The sequence below is a fragment of the Strigops habroptila genome, chromosome 2, assembly GCF_004027225.2.
Source record: "Strigops habroptila isolate Jane chromosome 2, bStrHab1.2.pri, whole genome shotgun sequence".
Taxonomy (NCBI): domain Eukaryota; kingdom Metazoa; phylum Chordata; class Aves; order Psittaciformes; family Psittacidae; genus Strigops; species Strigops habroptila.
This window is the reverse complement of record NC_044278.2, coordinates 79,690,892-79,713,474: the sequence shown is the minus strand read 5'-3', so window position 1 is coordinate 79,713,474 and position 22,583 is coordinate 79,690,892. Positions and strand designations below refer to the sequence as shown.

At 49.0% G+C, this 22,583-nt stretch overlaps 1 protein-coding gene across 1 annotated transcript; it reads right to left on the bottom strand.

Annotated features, from left to right (window-relative positions):
* Positions 1-12,098: 12,098 nt before the first annotated feature.
* On the bottom strand, positions 12,099-14,127 carry POU4F1 (POU class 4 homeobox 1). The gene is given in 3 exon segments (XM_030476649.1): positions 12,099-12,778; positions 12,781-13,141; positions 14,005-14,127. Coding segments are annotated over 3 exon segments (1,164 nt in total).
* Positions 14,128-22,583: the final 8,456 nt, after the last annotated feature.

Here is a 22,583-nt window from a genome sequence, read left to right as displayed (position 1 = left end):
TTGCAGCACCTAATAAATCCAGATGGAGTTCCTCATATAGCCCGATGTAGAAATAATTATTGTCCTGGCTTGTTTCAATGTCAGAGGCCTCTTCGGCTCATCTGTCATGAAACCAATTTCACTTTTATTTACATCCATTTGCTAGTTTAATTACTGTGCTGATGAATAGCCTGAAGGAATTAAGTTACGAGTCTTTGGAACCTAAAACGACAGATATATGGGTTTACCTTTTAAATAGAGGAAGAAAATGGTGGGTGGTGTGTGCACCAAAAATTTGAAGGTAATAAGAGCCTTTCCTTAGCTGGTGGAAATGCAGAATCAACTGACACTCAGCCCGTGCATTTACCTCTGTCTTCGTGTAAAGTATTGCCTAGGAAGGCTTTCATATTTTTTTGCAGGTTAAACGCGATCTGTATTAAAGCAAGAATCTAGAAGCGTTAGATCTAAGCACAGATGCACTAGTGATTTTTCTAGCCACCGAAAGGGGACAAGGAGTCAGAAAATAGGTTTCTCTTAAAGACTGACTTCAGCATAAGCTATGCAATGTGCCATAGAGCACAATCAATAAGGTTACTATTATCTTGTGTCTGCAACGGCAGAAATTGTCTCCAGCACTTCTTCCCTCTGACTCGCCTCTTTGTAATGCACTGTACCAACAGAGGAAATTCCAACCAGCTGGAAGATCTTGACCTTTTTTATGGAAACCTGTGAAAAGCAGAATTAATCCTTGTGTTCCTTGTCCCGGGTGTAGCTCTCGTCCTTTCCCTTTCTCCGGGTGTTTTTCAATCATTTCCAGTGCGTGCAGCTCGGCCTGGAGGTCAGGGGTAGGGGCTCTGCCCTATCCACCTGCCCTCTCCCCACGAGAGGACCCTAGTCAGGGTCCTGGCATACTGAGGTGGTCCTGTCCCCCGTTCTCTACTGCTCAATAACTTTCCTGAGCTGTTCTAGCGCTTTACAAAAATCTAGGATTTCAAACCTTGATATGGCATGTGCCTGAGCGAAAGATCAGCATCTTTAATGCCCCCCCCCCCCCCCCCGAAAGAAAAGCAAAACCAAAACAACAACAGTCTCGGAACTGTGCTGGGAATGCTGAGTGCCCGGACTGTGCCCCTCAATGTCACTTACGGGCTGGCCAGAAGGGTCCAGGAGAATCCCCTGTGAGCATGTTCATTTTACCCCTGGAGAGGAAGCCCCCTCAAAACACCTTATGTACAAGCAAAGAGCATAAACCGGACCCGGGAGCCCCGCGCACCTCCTCGGGCGCTTAGCCTTGGCGTCAGGTACATCAGGACATCTTTATCTGCCCTGAATCGCAGAGGCTGAGGTGGGCCTGCTGGTCCAAGGATGGAGGGCTGCATGAGAAATACACGTACACGAAGTCTTTTACACCGGCTCTCCTATACAGACCGCCTCTTCCCCCGCTCTCGGTGATTTTGTGGAGCTCACGGGACAAAGCCCCCGTGAAAAGATGGCGTGCTGCAGTAGGTAACAGGACACATGAAAAAGCGGGAAGGGCGGTCTGGCTGCCTGCAGGGGAGGTGATCCTTGGCTCGCTAGAAAAATCTTTCCCCTTAGAGGCACCCTCTGCAAGGAGGAGGCTGAAGGGACGGACAGACGTCCCCTTTGTCACAGGAGTTGAGCAGCACTTGAAAACCAAATCTTTTGCCGGGGGAAACGTGAAATACCCACACACCCTTCTCCCTCAAATCTCGCTATCGGCTGACCCGAGCTGGTTACATTACACCAAGGTAAAAGAGTGAGGATCAAAAGAGAATTACAGCTGTATGTTCGAGGTACTCTGAGTTTTTATATCTGAGGCAAATGAAAGGAGGAAGTATACAGCAAAACAGAGTGGGGTATTAAAAGCTCTCTTCCCCCCCCCCTCCTCCCGCCCTGCTTCTCTTCCCTTTCTCTCCCCCTTTGATTAATAGATCCATGTGGCTAACGGCCTGACATATGGTGTGCGAAGCAGCTTGAGATGGTACCTCGGGCATACCCCGCGGCCATTAGCATATTACAGGCTTCTGTGCAGCCAGCCAGCCAGCCAGAGAGACAGAGAGACAGACAGGCAAGCGGGCGGGCAGGACGCCTCCCAGCGCCGCCCTGCCGGAGCTCTCCGTGGTGCTGAAGAGCCGCCGGGTGGGCACCCCCCCCCCCCACCTCCGCCCGCGGCCGCTCCGCCTGCTCGCCCCGCGCCCGTCTCCGCCGCGATGAGCGTTCAAAAGGCAGACGCACACACAGCCGCGGGTTTGGAAGTCCTGCGCCTCTTTCGGGCGACGAGGTGGCGAGCGATAGCAACATCCCCCATGAAATTGGGGGTTCTCTCCCTCCTTTTTTTGTTTTTTGTTCTGGTTTGTTTGTTTTGTTTGGGTTTTTTGGTTTTGTTTTTGGTTTTTTTTGTTTCATCTAGGAAAACAAGATATTGCTCTCTATAAAACCTTCACTACAGAGAACACAAAGATTGCCCTGTGTGGAAACTGGTCTCGTTTTAAAAGCGGTGCCAGCTTGCAGAGCAGAAAAGACGGATTTCCGCAAATAACCCAAAAGTTAGGAAACTCGCACCTGGAGGGTGGGGGAAAAGGGGGAAGGGGGAAGGTTATTCCTAGCCGTGTAGTTTGGTAGGGGGAATTACAGTAACCGAAATATAGTGGCTGAGAACGCAAGCAAAACCTAACTTTTATTTAATCCATTTCAAGGGTTCTGACAGAAACATAAATCACTCCCTGCACTTTACCTTTTAGTCTCCTGTAGATAACTGCCCTAGCTCTTTTGAACTTTGTTCTGACTGTTTTGTTGGGAAATAAATGCTAACACAGATTAAACGTTTCATTGGTAGCTTCCACCTTCTGATTTCAGGAAAAATAATGTTTAATAAGGAGCTTTGATGTTTTACTTTCAGACTGTATGCTTAAGGCGGAAAAAAGCATAAAGGTAGCTGGGAAAGTAAATTGCCAGAAGCGAAAGAGCACCTCCCTTTCAAAATCCTGTAAGTACTCCTCACTCCTACATCAAACCGAGCCTATGCAAGAGCAGCACTGGCTGGCCTTGAGATTTCCCGGCTTTGCAAAACATCTCCCGTTTCAAGTGCCCACACGGCGAATGTATTGGTGTGTGTGTGCACTCCAGTACCATCAGATGGTAATGAATCTGAAGGTTATAGAGGGGAAACGAAAGCCTCACTGCAATAGCTGGCGTTTAAACTTTTATTTTCTTTTCCCTAATAAGGATATAAAATCCCGTGGGGAAAAGTGGAAGGTGTCCCTGCCCATGGCAGAGCGGGTTGGAGCTAGATGATATTTAAGGTCCTTTCCAACCCAAACCGTTCTAAGATTCTATGATTGCCGTGAGGAGTAAAGTCGATGCAAGGTGAGCAGAGCACTGCAGACCTCCACCACGCTGAATCAGCCCAGAACAAAAAGTTTCGCATCCTGTGCATTTGGGGGTCTTTCTAGCTATTCCGCCAGCAGCCTCCTCTGTTCTTTCGGGATCCCAGCACATTCAACATCGCAGATTCCTCGCACACAATCAATACATTTGCATAACACGAGTCTCTCTCGCAACCCTCTCTCTTCTCTTGCTCTCTGCTTTTTTTTTCGCCCCCACCACAGCAACCTTTCAAGCATGCCGTTCGGTTTCAGACAGACACAGCTTGCCTCTCCCCAGTCTCCCCCTCACCCCCCGCTTTCCATTCCTCTTACAGCAAGTGCTTTAATAAAGTCACATAAGTGATTGAAATTAACATAAATCATTATTAGTTATTAGGATTTGCTCTAAATTACTCTGTGAATATAACACCAAACCCCATCTGCCACTCCTGCTCTAGCAGCAATAGATTGCAGATAAAATAAATGTCCTTACCCCATTAGAATGTTCCTGTCTCTGTAGCCAAAAGCCAAACAAAAGCAATAAATACAGAGCTTTTTTCTCTCCACTATTCAGCTGTGACTGTTTTCATCAGCTCTTCCTCTAGAAAAGCTCGATAGCTGCCTGAAAATATTGCATTTTATATCACAAAGGGCGATTAATATTGCATTAAACTGTATTTAACATTTTTTAAACGCGAGTAATCTGAAATGAGTAAGTTCTCTTACTAAATACAGGGGATGTCAGAGCTGGTGATAACAGCTTAAAATATCTGTATAAAACAGATTATTTGTTTCATACTTTGTATTTTTATAAATGTTATGGTATAGTGTGCTCTGTTTGAAGTAGAAGAAGCCATGCTAATGGTCTGTTTAAAGTATTCTGACACTGTCTGGAGACATCCAAGTCTCTGCCTTCATTAAATGTTTATTGTCAACACTTCAGTGAAAAAAGTCTTGTGTAAGTGAATTTCCACTGCTGGATGCTGTCAACACTTTGTTTTGTTCTGATCCACGTGTACAAAAGTTTGTATACATTATGCTGAAGTGAAGAGAGGCAGAGGTTTAGTGAGCTGTAATTAGTCACCGAACAAACTTTTGGTAGTAATTCGGTTTACATAATGACCATAATGGAGGGTAAAGTTATGTTGTATGGGCGCCTTGCCATGCAGCGTGGGGAAAGGCGCATTCATGTTGACATGGCATCCTTTTGTCAAGAACTTTTTTTTTTTTTTAAGAAATTAAAAAAAAAAAAAAAGAGAAGAAGAAAAAAGGGTACAAGAAAAAAATGGGAATGGGGGGAAAAAAAGGAAAGAAAACAAGAGAAGAGAAAAGAAAAGAAGAAGAAGAAGAAGAAAAATTAAAAAAACCTCCAGACCCACAGCTCGTACAACCACATTCTTTACACATTTTTAGCTCTGGCTCACACTTTTAAGTAGCTTCCCTTTACCTGGGCGAGGGATGCCCGCATTCCTTCTCCCTCTCCGCCCCTCGGCGCGCCCGCAGCGCGGAGTTTGCGAGGGCTCCCGCTGCTTGGGGGGTGGTTTTGGGGCTTGGGGCTGGTTTTGCCTCCGCACCGGGACCAGCCAGATGCTTCATCCTCTGCAAGCGAGGGGTGGGTCGGTTGGTGTCCCCACCGAAGGATTCCTTATTGAGGCTTTTAGGACTCGGTGGTGAAAATCAAACAATTAAATCTTCAACATACCACGACAGTGTGTGCGTTTATATTATTATTTATTTAATTTTTATATAAAACCTGCTAAATGCTTCAGTCTTTCGAGTGATTAGGGTCTTATGACATCACATTTTTTGAAGTCATTCCCCCTACTCGCTTCCCCATATATATATATATGTATATATCTTGTAAGAGGTGTTTAATAACTCTTTCCAGAGTTAGAGATGCGCTAGCATACTTAGGTGAGCAGGCTGAAGGAGTTAAGATGCAGTTCAGACGAGGGCTCCTGCTTTCCCACAGGGGCTGTGACCTTGAAAGTCCCGAGACCAGTTTGGGGAGCGGGTTTTGCCTGCACAGCTGCCCCTTAGCCATCAGCTCCAGGCAGGGCTTGGCTGGTGACACGGCCGTAAATGCACACCACTGCAGCACAAGCGGGCTCCGGGGCCCCGTCTGCCCGCGGAAACACCGCGCTGAGTCCGCTTTAGAGTTTGCGCCTTAAAGAAACGGTGGGAGCCAGAGGCCCTGCGGTGGGCACCCTGCCGCCCCTCCGCTTCCCGCGAAGGCAACCCCAGCACCGGCTGCCGCTGCTACCGGCGGTGCCAGAGCAAAGGCGGAAAATTGCGCTTCTGTCCGTGGGGCGCTGCCTGTTCCTGCCTGCCGCTGCCTTACCCTAGTCTGCCCAGCAGCGGGGCTGGCCTCCCCCAGGTGGCGGCCGGCCGGTTTGTGCTATGTCCCGCTTCTTCAAAGATTTCTGTGTGACATCTTATTTTAAATTAACTTTCGAGCCCTGGATTTCATCCATCCATCCGTGCCCGCCACCCACTCGCCCACCCCTCTGTCTTGCCATGATGCGAAAAGACTTGTCTGCAAGTCTGTAGGTCTTGTTTCTGGGACTTATCTATTCAGCTGACTATATATCCATCCACTGCTTTTCTCCCCAAAACTGAGCCTCCTTCAGGTGCAAGGGGTTGCAAAAGAGGAAAAAAGAAATACCTTTCCAAAAGCGGAAGGGGAAGGAGGGAAGCGGGGGAGGAAGGGGAAGGGGGGTGGGGGGGGTGGGTGTCCTGTCCGTGCAGCACGCCTCCCATCAAGCTGCCTTGACAACATTACAAAGTTTTTATTAGCCTCTTGTTATAATTCATTTTTATTAATTTTCCCAAATCTCAAGCCCATGAATTATTACAGGCGGCTCGGTAATTGTGTTTGCAGCGGCGCACGGGATGGGGATGGTGGCGGCTGCTGCAGCCACGGCCCGCCACGCCGCGGCTTGTCCCCGCGGTGTGTCTCTTCGAGCCCGGGGCCGGTGAAGGGGCCGGGTCCCCGCACAGCGGCGGCCTCCGAGCTCTTATCAACTCTTAAATAACATAATTACCCATACTCAGAAGCCCGTCTGGCAGGTGGAAACGGGTTCCCAAGCGGATTGGAATTTTAAAATCAATTAGGCTTCCCCCCCTTCCTTCCCCCCCCCCGCCTTGGAACCAGCAGGTAAATATAATAAAGCTTTTTTAAAATAAAAAATCGCGCCGGCTGAAAAGCGAGACATAAAATAACTAGAGGATTTAAAATCGTTTGGGAAATGCCAGAATAACACAGGGCAGCAGCGGCGGAATCAAGCTTTATGCGCTCGAGTCCGTCAGAGTTAAAATAATTATCTGTCGACAAATCTATTTCTCTTCTGAGGGAAGGGGAGACAAGGGGAGGCGGGGAGGGAGGCACATAAACCATAAAACCTGAGCTGTAGGACACTTCATTCTCCTTCTGGGAAGCCTTTTTACTTGTTGAACTAGGACCGAATTAGTCTTAATATCACAGGAGAGTAAAAATCAATACGGCCGTGGCAGTGGGTGTCTGTTATTCACTTATGATGGCCTAATCTAAGTTGAAAGCAATCGGAGAGCAAGCGTTAAGCAGAAATTCCGGGAGCCAGACCGGGTCTTACCGCCTTAGAACTGGAAAATCACATTGGGAAGGCGGCGAGATGCCTCAGGTGTGGAGGAAAAGGTCGTTCGAGGGATGGCGGTACCGAGGGGGCCTCGGCTGGGGCCCGGCGCTGCGATTCGGGACCCAGAGGCAGCTGCCCCGGCCCGTGGCACACACGCGGGGAGGGGGGATATCTGTATTTTTTGGTCACAAATTGATGTCTGTATGCAGGAGGCTGCACACTGGTGAGGAATAAATGTGAATCTGTGTGCTGCATCTTCGCCTTTCCATCTTTTTTTTTTTTTTCTCTTGAATGCAGAAGTTTTAACAGTCCTTAAGTTAGAACTTATAAACACGAATAGAAACACTTTTCTCTCTTTCTCTCTTTCTCTCTTCTCTCTTTCTCTCTCTTTTTCTTTCTCTGTTTCTCTTTCTCCCTTTCTTTCTCTCTCTTTCTTTCCTCTTCTTCCTCTTTTCATCCCTCTTTCTCTCTTTCCCTTTTCCCATACTCCCTTTTCTTCTCTCCGTCTTTCCTCTTTCCTTTCTTCCACTTGTCTTTCTCTCTCTCTACCTCTTCCATCTATTCTCTCTCCCTTTCTCTCTTCTCTCTCTCTTTCTCTTCTCTCTATCTCTCTCTTTCTCTCCGTTCTTTACTCTTCATCTTTCTCTTCTCATTTCTCTTTCTCTCTTTTCTAGAGATACTCTTCTTTCTCTCTTTCTCTCTTTCTTTCTCTCTTTCTTTCATCCTCGTCCGTCCCTCTCTTTCTCTCTTTCTCTCTCTCCTTTCACTCTCCTTATCTCTTCTTTCGTCCTTCTCATCTTTCCTTCTCTCTTCCTCATACTCTTCTCTTTTCTCTCTCTTCTCTCTTTCTAAGTTCTTCTTTCTACTCCTTACACTTCTCTCTTTCTTTCCTCTATTATCCTTCTCTTTCCCTCATTCCGGTCCTTTCATCTCTTCTTCTCTCCTTCTCTCGTCTCTCTTTCTCTTTTTTTCTCTTTCTCTCTCTCTTTCTCTGTGTCGTCTTTCCTCTCTCTCTCTCTTTTCTCCTCTTCTTTTCTCTCTCTTTCTCTCTCTTTCTCTCTTCTCTTTCTCTCTCTCTTCCTCTCTCCTCTTGCCTCTCTTTGCATCTTTCTTCTCTCTCCTCAGTCTCTTTTGTTCTCGTCTCCTTGTACTCTTGGTTATCTCCTTCTTTCGTCTCCTCTTTCTCTCTCTCTCTTTCTCTCTCTTTCTCTTTCGTCTCTCTTTTCTATTCTCTTTCTACCTCTCTTTTTCTTCTTTCGTGTCCTTTCCTTTCTTTCTCTCTTTTCTTTTCTTTTTTTTTCTCTCTCTGTCTCTCTTTTCTTATCCTTGTCTCCCTCCCTTCTCTCCCTTTCTCTATTTTTCCCCTTGTTTCCCTTCTTTTAACCGTTTTGGCTTGCCTTTCCTTCTCCTTTCTTCCTTTCTTTCCTTCCTTCTTATTCTTGCCCTGTCCTCTCGCTCTTCTTTTCTCTCACCTTCTCCCTTTCTTTCTCCCTTGCTTTCTTCTTTCGGGATGTTTTAGCGAGGCATTTGTTTAAAAGGCCTCATGAGCATTTGGTGGGTTTATGAACTATTCTGATTCATCCGACAGAAAGCAGGACATTCTGGTTTTGCACAGTTTCCTACCATGAAAAATAGGAAACTCTGCAAAGCTTTTATTTTCACCATCTGTTTTATTAACATATTATTTTTTTTTCTTTGTACTCGATAAGGATTGTACTTCTTACAAAACAAACTCCTTAACTTTTCAGTACATACATCGGTCATTACCGTATAATACAAACGTGGTGTCGCTTGTAACATTCCAATCGTTTGGGGCAGATTAAAGGAAACCCAACATTTGTAATTATTTTTATTTGTTCATTCCTGACTCTCCAAAAACGATACCCGGTAATACTTTTCTATAAAATAATATTTTTACAAATGCATTTATTAAAAATTCTGATGACATTTCAAGTTAATAACAACAGAAACAAGTCGATTTCCGGTGGACGAGACCTATGGTTTCTTTTAAAAATACCTTTAGTGCTTCTTTTCTAACATCAACAGTTGTTTAAAATCACAGCTTTTTGAACGTATTATTCTTTTCTGAACATCACGTGTCTTGATTCACAGAGTTACCGGCGAAATTAAAAAGATTTGGCTAAAATATGTCTACAGGAAGAATATCCCAGCTATTAAGTAACTTTTTACATTTGGCATCTGATCTAGTCACATGGTCATCAGAAAATAGGAAGATGTTCTTTGATCACTTGAAGCAGTAGGTGGGCATCCTATAACGTTCCTAATGAAACGATTGCCTTTACACCATAAGGAGAGATCAGTTCAGGATTTTCATATTTATTAACCCAAAATAAAAATAAAGTATCTCGTTACATAATCAAGTGCAATTAGGCCAGTCAGAACAACATATAAACCTGAACCACCCAAGCTTTTCTTCTTTATACATTTTTGTAGGTGCATAATCCTTTCCAGCAAACTGAAAAGAAATACTTCAGAAGTCCTTCTTAAAAAATTTTACTTTGATTTATATTCTGCAGTTATAGAATAACTTCAAGAAACACACGCAGCTAATATATAGTTAATTTTATTCAGAGCACCGGATTTTCACATAAGAGCTATCTCAAAGTAATGATTTTCTGGATTTAGGCAGAAAAATACATCTCTCCACTATTTTCTTTTTGGTAGAATTAGTCTCTGGTCTAACGGCCATCCCTTGAATTTACCAGCCAGTGTTTCCTCTTTTTTTTTTAAATGCACCCAATAATAATAACTATTCTGTTTTCACGTTTGTTTTATTTGTAAGTATGCTGGGACGCATCTCCCTGTTGTATTTTGGCGTACAGAAATATTTCTGGTAGAAATAAAAGTAATAAAGACACAACCAAGGAGAAAGCTCAGCAAACATACATGGACAGGTAGATTATTCGGTGAGACAGTTCAAGATCCACACGTGGTTGCAGTCTGTAACCTTTTTTTTTTTCTTCTTCTTCTTTTTTGTGCATTAAAGAAAATATTTACAATCGGTCTTTCTCTCTTTTTTTTTTTTCTTTTCTCTTTTTTTTTTTTTTTTTCCCCTTCCCTCTTTTAAATCTAGATACAAGAATGTGACAAGAACGTTTGTGTTTTCGGTGAAAACAGGCAGTTAAACTGTGAAATTACACCATCCACAAAAGATTCTACCAGAAGCTAGTCTATTTAGTGCTCAGTTTCAAAATGCAATAGAATGTTTGCGCTGCAAACAATGATACATAAAATAATAATAATATCAATAATAATAATAAAATAAATAGATAAATAAATAAATAGTATCGAGACTTTATCACGGATCTTTCTATGCCTTTTTTCCCCTCCCCTTTTCTTTCTTTTTTTTTTTTTTGGTCATGCATACTTTCAGTCTATTGTTTATTTTGATTTAAAAGGAACCGTATTTTCTTTTCAGAGATTCCTTGTTCGTTAACAGCCTTAACAGTCTCTCGGTGTCGGCCGGAGCCAGCAAGCGCTTCTGCAGGAAGCTGGCGGGTTTACTTAACGAGCTCTGATAATATTCATTTGAATTTGGGTTTTTGTTTTTTTTTTTTTTCCCTTCAATCCGCGAGACATATAATGCACCTTGGTGATTATTAGTAGTACCAGCATCGTTATCAACGGAACAACATGATCGCTTCCAATCCGGAGACTGTGATAGTGCAGATTGAAACCCTCCCAACCCCCAAAACCCTATGCTCTGTCTAACGTTTATTATTTAGAATAAAGGACTTTGAAACCCCAAATGGGATTTTTTTTCTTTGCGTGTTTGTCCCCAGCATGCAGACCCTTCAGAAACAAATGGCATTTCAAACCTGCACTGGTGATGTCTGTTGCCTGCCGCGGGCAACAACCCCTGGCCCCCGGAGGAAACCAAGGCGGGACCTTTTCAGCACCGCAGTCCCTTGCTAACCTAAATCCAGCAGAATTTGGTAGGGATGCCAGGGGGCATAGGAAGGGAAGGAGGGAGGGGAAAGGAGAGGACATAGTTAACCACGAGCCGTAATGAATCTGAACATCATCTTTTCGGAGAGCATCCCTGCTCAGACAGGTTTGGCAGCCGCCTCCAGACACATCTCTGCGGAGGCAGGGACCTGTCTTCAGACAGGGATGGAACCGCAAACCATGCAGGCGAGGGAATGGAAACAAAGGGGCCGTGTAGTAACCTTTTTTTTTTTGAGGGGTGGGGAGGTGTGTGTGTTTGTTTTCCTTGAGCTAGCTAGGATTAGGGAGGCAAGAGCAGAGAGGGAATGGACCTGCTCCCAAGCCTCGGGAGCTCCGGCTGCCACGGGTCCGCTCACACAGCTCCCAGGCACAGACAAGACCCATCGCCAAAGCCTCGCGTTCGGGAGAAAAGCACGGGGAAAGAAAGAATAGGAGGTAAAAAAAAAAATAATAAAAACAAACAAACAAAAAAAAAAAAAAGAAAAGAAAAGGAAGAAAAAAGAAAAGATAAAAAAGAAAAACAAAACACACCAAATCCAAAGAAAAAGACCCCCCCCCCCCAAAACCACCGCCATCCTCATTCATTACCAAGCCAGAGGAAAATAAAGAAACCCAGAAAGTAATGAAAAGAGACCCAAACCAAACGTAGCATCATCACCAACAGTTTCGCTTTCCGGGTTTGTTGGTCGGTTTTGTTTTCCTTCGGGAAGTTGTGACTTAGGTTGCTCGTTTTGTGGTTGTTGCTGTCACGGTATTTATTGGTGTGTGTTGTGTGTGTTTATGCTTTAAGTTGCTCTTTCTCCCGCTTTCTGTTGGGGGGTGCGGGGGGGCAGAGAGGGGGATGGGGCCGCTGAAGTGACCCCCACGGGTTTCTAGAGCGTTTTTACCTCCTCCTCTCTCCTCCTTCTTCTCGGTGGTGTCCCGGTGTCTTTTTGTTTTAATAATCGATAGCGCACTCCCTTCCTCCCCCCTCCCTCCCTGCAGGCCCCCCCTTTCCTTTCTCAGCGAGTAGTTCGCGTTTAATTTCTACATCGTCTCTTGGTCCCCAGGAGCTTCCCACGGCGTCTCGGGAGAGGGCGACGGTGGGTGTGCGGCCCCCGGACCCAGACCCGGCCCGGACCCCCCCCGGGGCCGCTCCTCCCGCCTGCCCCTAGTAAGTAGCTGAAAATTTCATCCGTTTCTGCTTCTGTCTCTGGTTGCAAAACCAAACCCGCACCACGTTCTTTTTGAGGTCCAATTTCTCGGCGATGGCAGCGATCTTCTCGGAGGAGGGCCGGGGCTGGACGGCGAAGTAAGCCTCGAGGGAGCGCTTCTCCGGAGCAGCGATGGAAGTCCGCTTGCGCTTCTTCTCCCCTCCGTTGAAGAGCTCGGGCTTGTTCATTTTTTCCCGCTGGGCGCCCTCGGCCTCCTCCAGCCAGGCCTGCAGGATGGGTTTGAGGGCGATCATGTTGTTGTGGGAGAGGGTGAGGGACTCGAAGCGGCAGATGGTGCTCTGGCTGAGGGAGCCCACCCCCGGGATCTTCAGGTTGGCCAGCGCCGAGCCCACGTCGGCCTGGGTCACCCCCAGCTTGATGCGCCGCTGCTTGAAGCGCTCGGCGAAGGCCTCCAGCTCCCGCGGGTCCGTGTCCGAGTCGCAGATGGAGGCCAAGCCGGCCGCCCCTACCACCGCCGCCGCCGATGCCACCTGCCCCGCGGCCCCGTGGTGCGCAGCCACCAGCCCCGGGTGCGGCAGCCCCGACGGCATGTTCATGGCGGCCGGGTGCGAGAGATGGCCCAGGCCGTGCATGTGCGAGTGTGGGTGGGCCGAGGTGGAGATGAGGCCGCCGCCTCCCCGCCGCCGCCGCCGCCGGCCCCGCCGCCGCCGCCGCCGCCGCCGGCCGCCCCGTCGTGGCTGCCGCCGCCACCGCCTCCGCCGCCGCCTCCGCCGGGCATGAGCGCCAGGGAGGGGGAGGTGATGTGGTCGAGGAGGTCGCCAGGCTCCAGCGCCTGGTGGTGGTGGTGGTGATGGTGGTGGTGGTGTGCCAGAGGCACGGTAGAGGTGGAGGTGCAGGGCACGCTGTTCATGGTGTGGTAGGTGGCGTCCGGCTTGAAGGGGTGGCTCTTGCCCTGCGAGACGGCGATGTCGACTGCGGCCAGTGCCTCGGCCCGCGCCAGGAGGGTCTCATCGAGGCTGGCAAAGATATTGCTCTGCAGCTGCAAGGGACACAAAACAGAGAGGGGTGCGGGGAGAGGACGGCGGGGGGGCGTCGGGAAGGGGTCAAAGCGAAAAGAAGGATGGAGATGGACGCGAGCGTGTGGGGTTGCGGGAGCGCCGTGGGGAAGGAGCAGGGAAAGTCGAGAGAGGGGACCCCGTGAGGAGAGAGAAAGTTGGGGGGAAGAAGGAGGGGACCCGGCAGCAGTGTGCCCGTGTGAAGGGGTACGGGGCGGGGGAAGAGACAAGTGGGTGAGAGAAGCAGGGTATAGCCGGAGGGGAAATAGGGGATGGGGTAGAATAATAGGGAAGAGAGAGAGGAGGGGGGCAAAAGAGGAAAAGAAGCAGCAAAGAGTAGAAAGGGCAAGAAACCCGGGGGGAAGGATCCAAAAAAGAGGAGACGAGGGCGTGACGGGACCAAATAAATTAAAATAAAACAATAATTAAAAAAAAAAAAAAAAAGGAACCAAAGAAGAGGAGAAAGGAGGAGAAGACATGGATCTGTAACTCTCAGCTGGGGAATTGTGTCAAACACAAGAGCACATAAAGCGCATTCCTTTTCAGAGGCCGAGTCATAAAAATTAATACAGAAAGTGGATGAAGTCGGAGGCTCGTGTGAACACCGCTTTCAAAAAAGATCACAGGCGCTCAGATGATTGCAGAGGAAGACATGAAAAAAACATTAAGCGCTGCTTGTCAAAATGTGCCTCGCAGCGGTTTTTTTATTAATGCACATACACATACATGCAGTATACACGAAAGAGAGAGAGAGAAAGAAGGAGTGTGTGTCTGTGTGTAAGAGAGAGGGAAAGAAAGAAAGAAAATAAAGAAATAAAGAAGAGAGCTGTAGCTGCCTGTCCCTTACCGGTGGAGTTGGTAGACATGCTCTTCTTATTGCTTCCGAGCTGGAGTGTAGAGAGGGGTATTTGTGCTCAGGTAGGGTGGGATGCATGGCAAAATGCGGCTGCTTGCTGTTCATGGACATCATCTTGAAGGCTTGGCATGTAAATCCACAAACACTCCTGAAGTCCGGGGAAAAGTGCTCTCCGGGCGCTCTCCTCCTCCTCCCGCCGTGGGAAGCCGCGGACTGCGGCGGGTGGCGGTGGCGGAGCCGGTGGCGCGGTGCCGCAGCGGACCCTGCCCCCGCCGCCGCCGCTGCCGCGGTGGCCGGGGCTGGGCTGGGCGGGTGAGCGGGCGGCGAGGCTCCCTCCGGCCCCCGCCGTCTCACTCCTCTGCCTGCCGCTGCCCGGCGCCGGGCGCGCTGCGCTGCGCTCTGCCCGCACCTGAGCCCCGCATCCCGTGGCTACCGCCGGGCGGGCTCTCGCGAGAGCGTGGCGGCTCCGGCTTTGACAGGCATCAGCTGTCTCCCCCCCTTCCTCCTCCTCCCCCTCTCTTTCCTCCTCCTTCTCCTTCTCCTCCTCCTCCTCTTCCTCCTCCTCCTCCTCCTTTTCCTCCCGCCGCCTGCCCGGGTCCCTGCCTCCCCGCGCCTTGTTGCATCTCCCGCAACCCTCGCCCGTCTCTCCGGGGCGGCGGCGGCGGGGCCGCTCTTATCGCCAGCGACGCCGGGCACCGGCCGGCTGCGGCACCTGTGGCTGCCACACGTGCGCGCTGCGCGGCCGCCAGCGCGGCCCCCGGGGCGCCCCGACGGGGCGGGAATGTGCGGCAGGCCGCGGAGGCGGTGGGCGCCCCCGGGGCGGGGCCAGAGGGGTGCGGGCCGGCGCCCCTTCCCTGCCCCTGGAGCGGCGGTGGGAACCGGCTCTGCCCTCGGCACGCGCACACAAAGGTGTGTGGTCCCCGCCGCAGTCGAGGGCCCGCACGGCAGGAAGTGGCGTCCTCCAGCCGCACCCTACCGCTGCACGGGGAGAGCTGCACGTCGGCTCCCAAGGAAGAACCGCGGCGGCAAGCGTTTGTTTGAAGCACTCCGAGGCTATCGATTTCCGTATAATTTCATTCTCCCACCACCGCCCCGTGTAGTTTTGTTGCAAATATTGTTGTGTTGGGCACCGTGGGTGACAGCCGCTTCGCCCACGAGGAGCGTGGGCTTCCCACACGGGAAGTGTCGCGGAGATGGAATTGGGCATGTCCTCCTGGCTTCCCGGGTAGCCCGCGGTCCTTCTGCCTGGGAAAACCCAAGTTACACTGGTGTAGTCTGAAGGGGAAAACAATCACAAACAGAACATGTTTTCTCTTTCTTTCTTACCTTTTTTCTTTTTTTCCTTCTGTCTTTCTCTCTCTCTTCCCTCCTCTCTCCCCCTCCCCCTCGTACTCTTCCTTTCTCTCTCTCTCCCTCCCTTCTTTCTCTCTTTTGCTCCTTCTCTGACCCACTCCTCCTTCCTCTCTTCCCCTCTTCCTCTATTTTTCTTTCTCTCTTTCTGCCATTTGCGTCTTTCCCCCCTCCTCTTTCTCTTGCTACTCAGGTACTTTTTATACAAGAAACGAGTTGATTCCGTATTATTAGATCTAAAAATATTACAAAAAAAAAAGGTAATCTGGAATTTATTTCTTTCTTTCTTTCTCTCTTTCTCTCTTTCTCTCTCTCTTTCTTTCCCTCTTTCTTTCCCTCTTTCTTTCTTTCCCTCTTTCTTTCTTTCTTTCCCTCTTTCTTTCTCTTTTTCTTTCTTTTTTTCTCTTTTTCTTGCTCTCTCTCTCTTTCTCTCTTCCTCTCTCCCTCTCTCTCTTTCTTTCTTCCTGTCTTACTTTCTTTCTTCCTGTCTTTCTTCCTGTCTGACTTTCCTCTTTCTTTTCTGTGTTTTTTTCTTTGAACACTCTCGCATTTGAATGGAACCGTTAAGGAGTGACGAGTGACACTGGGGTTAATAACTCACGGTTCTTTTTATGAGGGATTCGAGGTTATTGTTCCGTTTTAGAGCAGGGGGTTTTGTTGTTTCCTTTTAGCTACTTATGAACTTGGAGGCAAAACTGTCAAAGGAGTGAATCTGCTGCTGCTGTGCCTGTGGGATTAGTGTGAATCCCCGGGGAACAGCCCCCAGTGAATCCCGTCCCCTGGGGCAGGCCGGAGCTGTCCCTCGGTGACCGACCAGATGCTGCCCTATTTGCTTCAGCAGGGCTGCAGGCAGGCGGGCAGCAGCGGGGTGGTTGGATCAGGGATGTGACAGCCTAGGAGTGCATCGGAATTGCTCTGTTTCTCCTGCACGCCTCTTATTTATGCGCATAAACACAGCCGAAAGGGCACGCAGGCACACACACACACACACAGAGCACACAAGCACACACCACAACCCCAGGTAAAGTCCACATTTGTCTTCATAAGCCCTTCCCCAGCTCCCCATCCAGCCGGGAGGAAGGAGGTAACGGCTGCCAATTACTTGTGCGAAAGGGAGCCAGGTCTCCATCCATTACCGCGTCCCCTAGGGTGGCGGAATGCAACTTCACCTCGGGAGGGTGGGGGGTGAACTTGAGACTGAAAAACACTGGTCTGAAGCGGGGTTGGTCTCTCCTTGTTTATCGAAATCATTGCAGCAGAATAGCTAAATCATACTTTATGTGGATTTCTTTCCTTTTTGGTGGATTTTTTTTTTTTTTTTAAGCCGTATGACTTTTAGCTATTTCTAAGCTACCAGAAAGCCTCCTGGGGAAGGGATGGAGAAGAGGAGGAGGAAACTAACTTTTCGCCAAGTTAGTTGCTGTGAAGCGTTCAGCTTCAGGAGGAAGGCCCGGGCATGTTTCCTTTCCTACCAGCGGTGGAAAGCCAGCTCCCGGGGAGCTCCTGCCTGCTCCCGGCAGGGAAGCAGGCAGAAAGCGGGGCTCACTTCCTCCCCCGGCGGAGGAAGACATGGCATGCGCGGGTAGTCGCTCTCCAGGGCGCTGTCAGGCCAAGCGCATCAGGTTTCCCTAAGGAAAACGCTGAGAGCCAGGGAGAAGTGTACAAGCGGCGACCGGGCGTGGATGGATTTCCAGGCTGGGCCGTGACCTGCTTTCTTTCCCGCATGCCGCCGGGCTTGCTGTGCCTCTGAGGCTGGTGGCCCTAACCGCTGGGCAGGCAGGGCTAGGGCAGGGCAGCGAGGGCGGGCAGCCCGGCCCCGGCTGTCCCCGCAGCCCCGGGCAGCCCCGGGCAGCCCCGGCCCGGCCGCACTGGCTGCAGCGGGGACCGGCGGCTCGGGTGGGCGCGACCTTCGCCTCGGCCTGAGGAACATAGAACCCCTCCAGTACTTGTAAGCGACACCTTCTGCTTCCGTCTTTTTTTTTTTTTTTTTAGGCCAGAAAGGCAGAATATTCGGCTACGCTCCCACCTCCGCGTCCAGCGCCAGCCGTAGGCTGAGGAGGTGAGGACACCCAGATGTTCTACAGGTCTTCTGTCCCACCTCCCCGACGTCTTCTGGAGGCAAGGATGGGCTCGGCACGTTGTCTCCGCAGTTTGCAATGTGCATCCTGCTGGATTCTCCACGGTTTCACAAATAAGGAGTGAAGCAGTCCCACCTGCTGGAGAGACACCCTTGCCCCTTCGTTAAAATCCACCAGGGCGCGATCACCCAACTTTTCCCTCTGTCTGATCTTACAGAGGTGCAGAGAGAAGAGGGGAGGATGAAAGGATTTTGGTCTGGTGCTTATCAAGCCCGAGAGGAGAAACATTCCTTTGCAGTCCTTGGGACGCACCTATATGTCTGTCTGTCTGTCTATCTATCTATCTATCTATCTATCTATCTATTCTATCGGAAGAGGGGTAGAGCTAACTTTAAAGCAACGCTTAAAGTTACATCCCTGCCTCGATGTTGCCCTGACGCAGGTCTCGGCCCCGCGGCACCCTCCGCTCCCCCGGCCCCACACAGCGCAGCCCGGGGAGTCCCCGGGGCTCACTGTGGACCAGCTCCCCTTGTCGCCAGCGCGCGGCAGCCCCTCTCCCCTGCTCACACACAGCCGGCTCCTCGGGAAGACGGCTTGAGCCAGGCTCAGCACCGCACGGGCCTGGTAATAGATTTTATCTTAATGTTCGCTGTTATTTCTGTTCCTCGTGGGTACGTCCAGCCTCATGAATACTGATGGCAATAAACTCGCAGGCTTTGAGGAACGAGTTCATTGGTGATACGACCACGCTGCAGCCCATCTTTACGGCCCAAGATGCTCGATAAAGCGAGGGAGGCATATATATACATATAACGCATTTACTTGTCTCCCGCAGTTTTCTCAAGCTTGAAATACAAGAAAGAAATAGGCAGATTTCCTTAATTGGCTGAACTGCCTATCTCGAGAAAGCAATAAAGTAACCCCTTATTCCCACAGTGAAACGGTTTATAACTTAATTATTGTAACCCATTGTATTTGATTTCTCTTTTTAGGATTCCCCAAAGATGAATATACTAAAGCTTGGGATATAAAGCATTAACATCTGATCATAGTTTGCTATATAGCCCGAGTTTAAATAAAAAGTTAATGTGGATCCTGTAGAACCACTCGCTCTAAACCTTCTGGGTATTTTTATTTCACCAAACGTTAGCTTTACATTTTTTAGCCGCGGTATTTGCCCTTCCCCTGAGTGTCAGTGGGAGCGCTGAGAGAAAACCCACAGTATGTGTGTTATTTGGTGAAGTTCACAGGAAGTCAATATCCCATTTAGTGTAGAAGCTATTTTCCCTTTAGATGATAAAAATCAACCTTCAGAAGAAAAAAAAACCAACACCCACAACACAACCCCCGACCTTCGGGTGAATGCACAAAAAAGTATTTCCATGTCCTAATGAGGACTTTCCTCACATCAGCAAAGACTTGCTAATTACTGATGTACAAGCCGCAATAATTGCTTTCGCAGCCAAAGTGTAGAATGTTGTCATATTAAAAATTGAAACGCTTGATGGTGATGGAGGTCCCAAGGTAGTTCACAACGTCCCGTTTCGGGAAAGTGCGGAGACCGGCGGAGCCAGGCGTCCGGGAGAAAATACTGCAGGTCTCTTGCTAGTCAAGTTCCTCGCTCTTTCCTTTCAGCAATGCCGAGGGATTAAGCCTTCAGCAAGAACCCCCGCCAGCATAACCCCTCCCGGACCGTGCTCGCTTTCCAGACGGCTCCGTGGGCAAACCCGCTGTGGCTTCTCCCCGCGCCCGCTGTCTCTCCCGCTCCCGGGAAGCCGCATTTCGGGGGGAAGTGGCTGACACACGGTGCCTTCATCCCCTCCGGGACACCGGGGGTCGGCAGCCGAGTCCCACCGCGCTCCGGGATCCGCTCGGCTGCCGAAACCGGGAGCGAAGCCCCCTCCCCCGCTCCGCGAATCAAAGCACCTTCCGAGGGGCTGGGAAGTAGTTGCCTTGTCATGTAACACATTGCCCTGATTTATTATAAAATTTTAACGAAATCATGCATATTTCAACAGCCTTTAATCACTGCATGAAAATTTAATTCATGAACTGTAGCGCGTTTAAATAAATGAAGTGTTAATTCATTAGGATTAATTAATTTGTTAAAGGATTGTGTGCAAGGTTAAGGTGGAAGAAAAACTCTTTGTTAGTTTCGCGTCTTAATCACCAGGTTTTGTCCACAGGGAGGGGGGGGGACACCCGCCCGAGGGTCTGCGTGGGGAGGGGGGGCCCGAGGAGGGGCAGCGCCGGGGACTGGACCAAGACTGCTCCCAAGAAGGACCGGAACATCGGCCTCCCACCGCCTGTTTTTCCCTAGCTGGGGTCGGGTCGCCGTGCCTGGGCCGGTTAATTAACCTAATCCCAGTCGAGCGGGCAGAGGAGAGTGCCGACGAGCCCCAGGCGGGAGGGAACGGTGACAGGCGCATCCCCTCCACCACACTCCGGGCAGGGGATAAAGACTCCACGCCGCTCCCCTGGCTGAGAGTCAGTGTGAGCACTTGCTTTCCTCAAATTTGGAGACAGTTCTAGGCCAGCCGGGATAACCCCCACCCCCAAATCCCTCGTACTGTTTCCACCAAGGTCTGGATTGCCTGGCCGGTCCCCGGGCTTCAAGGGGACCGTGGCCTGAGAGAGGGACAGGGACCTCTTTCATCCCTGCCCAGTCCCCAGGCTTCTTTGGCACATTTCACCTGGTTGAAACCAGCACCTGATGACCTGATGAGCATCAGGTCCGAGTAGTAGCTGTCTGATGGATTTTGTCATTGTCCACTGGGCTTCCCTGAAAGAGAGCAGACGGCACCCACGCAGCCTGTCAGAGCATTGGAGAGGAGACAACACTTTCTACCGAGAAAAGCTGAAAACAACATCAGGAATGATAAACTTCATTTGGTTTTCACCCTAGTTTCATCCTCCCCTACATTCACAACTGTCGAAGCACAGGCAAGCTCACCCCTATGCCAGCTGTGCGTTTCCCTCCGTTCTTCAGCTAATGAAGATGGCTTTTGCAGTTAGAGCTAAGGGACATGGAGGCAATAGCTCAGTGTTGGGCCATGAATGCAGGACAGATAGGCCACCCCTTTAGGCCAGGCCTGCGGGAGAGGACTGCTGCAAGGGACCAAGGCGGAGCAAGGGCCAGACTGGGATTAGCAGCCAGAGGGGATTGTGTATCATCTCTGACTGTGGGTGATCCTTGGAATAACCATGAACCCCCACATCAAGTTAGCTTGGATCTGCTTTTCCTCACATCCAAACCTGGGAAGGGAGAAGGGAGAAGCCTTGATCTGTTTCTATGGGACGGTCCTATGCCAAAGCAGCAAGGCAGAAGTGTCAGGTTCACTATTCGTGAGACATTTAGCATAACCACAGTACAGAAGAGGTGTGTAAAGACTTTTTTCAAGCCTACTGGTGCTGGGAGTCAGAGGCAGGACTCTGATGCTGTGCAAGAATTAGGATCAGACGTGGTTGGTTTGAACTGCATTTGAATGACATTTGGTGAGGAAAACAGTTGTGAAATGAAGAAGGGGTAAAGAAGTGAGATTCAAGTTAGCACATCTTATATTACATATATAAGCTATGCATTGTTCCCCTTGCCCCCTTTTTAAAGATACTTTTAAAAGAGACAATAAAGCACATTCAAAACCAAACACAGCCCAAGTCAGCACCTCGTGCTGGTGGGTAGAGCCGTTGCAGCAGCCTTTCACCTGAGGAAGCAATAGCGAGCAGAACTGGATCTCACTGGGCCTTCAGGGCATTGCAGAGGAGCAGGTCACCTTCCCAAGTGTGTGTAGGTAAAACTGATGATAACAAAATGAAAACCTGACTTTTGCCTTCTTGCTCTTAGGTATAACCCAACAGATTTCACCTGCCACAAACTGCGGCTGGTAGCAATCTCCCTCTCTTGTGTCACCTACACTCCTGGAGAGCATTCCCCTGTGCTAAAACCTGAAGATTGCCTTGCATTTAGTACAGTGTTATTAGAGGAAGTAAAAATTTTATGAGCCATTAAATATCATTAGACATCATAGATCTGTACATCACTTTGAAACATCTATTGTCTTAACCAAAATTCTAACAGTTAAGTTTTAGATCTTGTGCATTCCCATTCTACAATACTTCATAACCAGGTAACTATCATAAAAAATTAACAGCAGTGAACTCTCACTTAGGCCTTTTTATTCAGAGAGCATGGTAAGCGCAGTAAGAGATTAAGCATGCACAGCATTGACAGAATGCAGCCTGGAGAACTGAAACCCTACCTATTGCGAACAAACTTGTAACTCAAGAAACCCTACTCATTACATATAGCTTGAATTTTTGGAGATGCTATTGCACCAATCACTGTCAAACTTTAAGCCTAAAGAAATACAATGTACATTAATCAAATAAAATGTGGAATTTAGAGTGTGGTAGCTGTTTTAAAGGCACTCAATTGAAAAAACCCCAGAACAAACCCCAAAATAACCACCAAAACCAAACCCCAGCCAAACAAAACAAGACCAAGATACCAGAATTCCAATCTGCTTCAGCTTTACAACTTGTGAAACATAAAATGCTCCTACTTACAGCACTGGATGTGATCACAATCTGCTCATGGTACCTGCAGCTGGGATCTGAGAGTACGAGAGCTTGGAAATCACGTAATTATGGATAACTATGACAATGTTCTTGCCACAAGGAAGTTATACTTGTGCTGCCACGACCCTTCCGAGTGAAAAGCCAGTACTTGGCCTGAAACACCTTGTTCTCTGTCCCCGCTTGAGAATAAGGTAGGAAGTTTATAACCTTGATCTTCAGTTTCTTTTAACCTTCAGCTCAGTTCTTCTATCCATTTAAGTGACATGACACATAAGGTCAAAACACACATATTGAAGAGCAAGCCCGTTCGAAAGGATTGGAAAGTAGTAGGGAAATAACCCCCAGCGTTTTCATTTATTCTGGTTTGATTTCAGGGACCAGTTGCATTCACGCTTCCACCACTGAAAATTACTTGTGCACCAGAAGTATACCAGAGTATAAAATGAAGCCCATAAACGCACCTCCAACCCCATAATGAAACAAAGCAACCTTTACGCTTATTTGCTGTGTATTTGTGACTGCTTTGCAATACAAAGGTGTTTTAAGAAAGTATTAGAGATATAT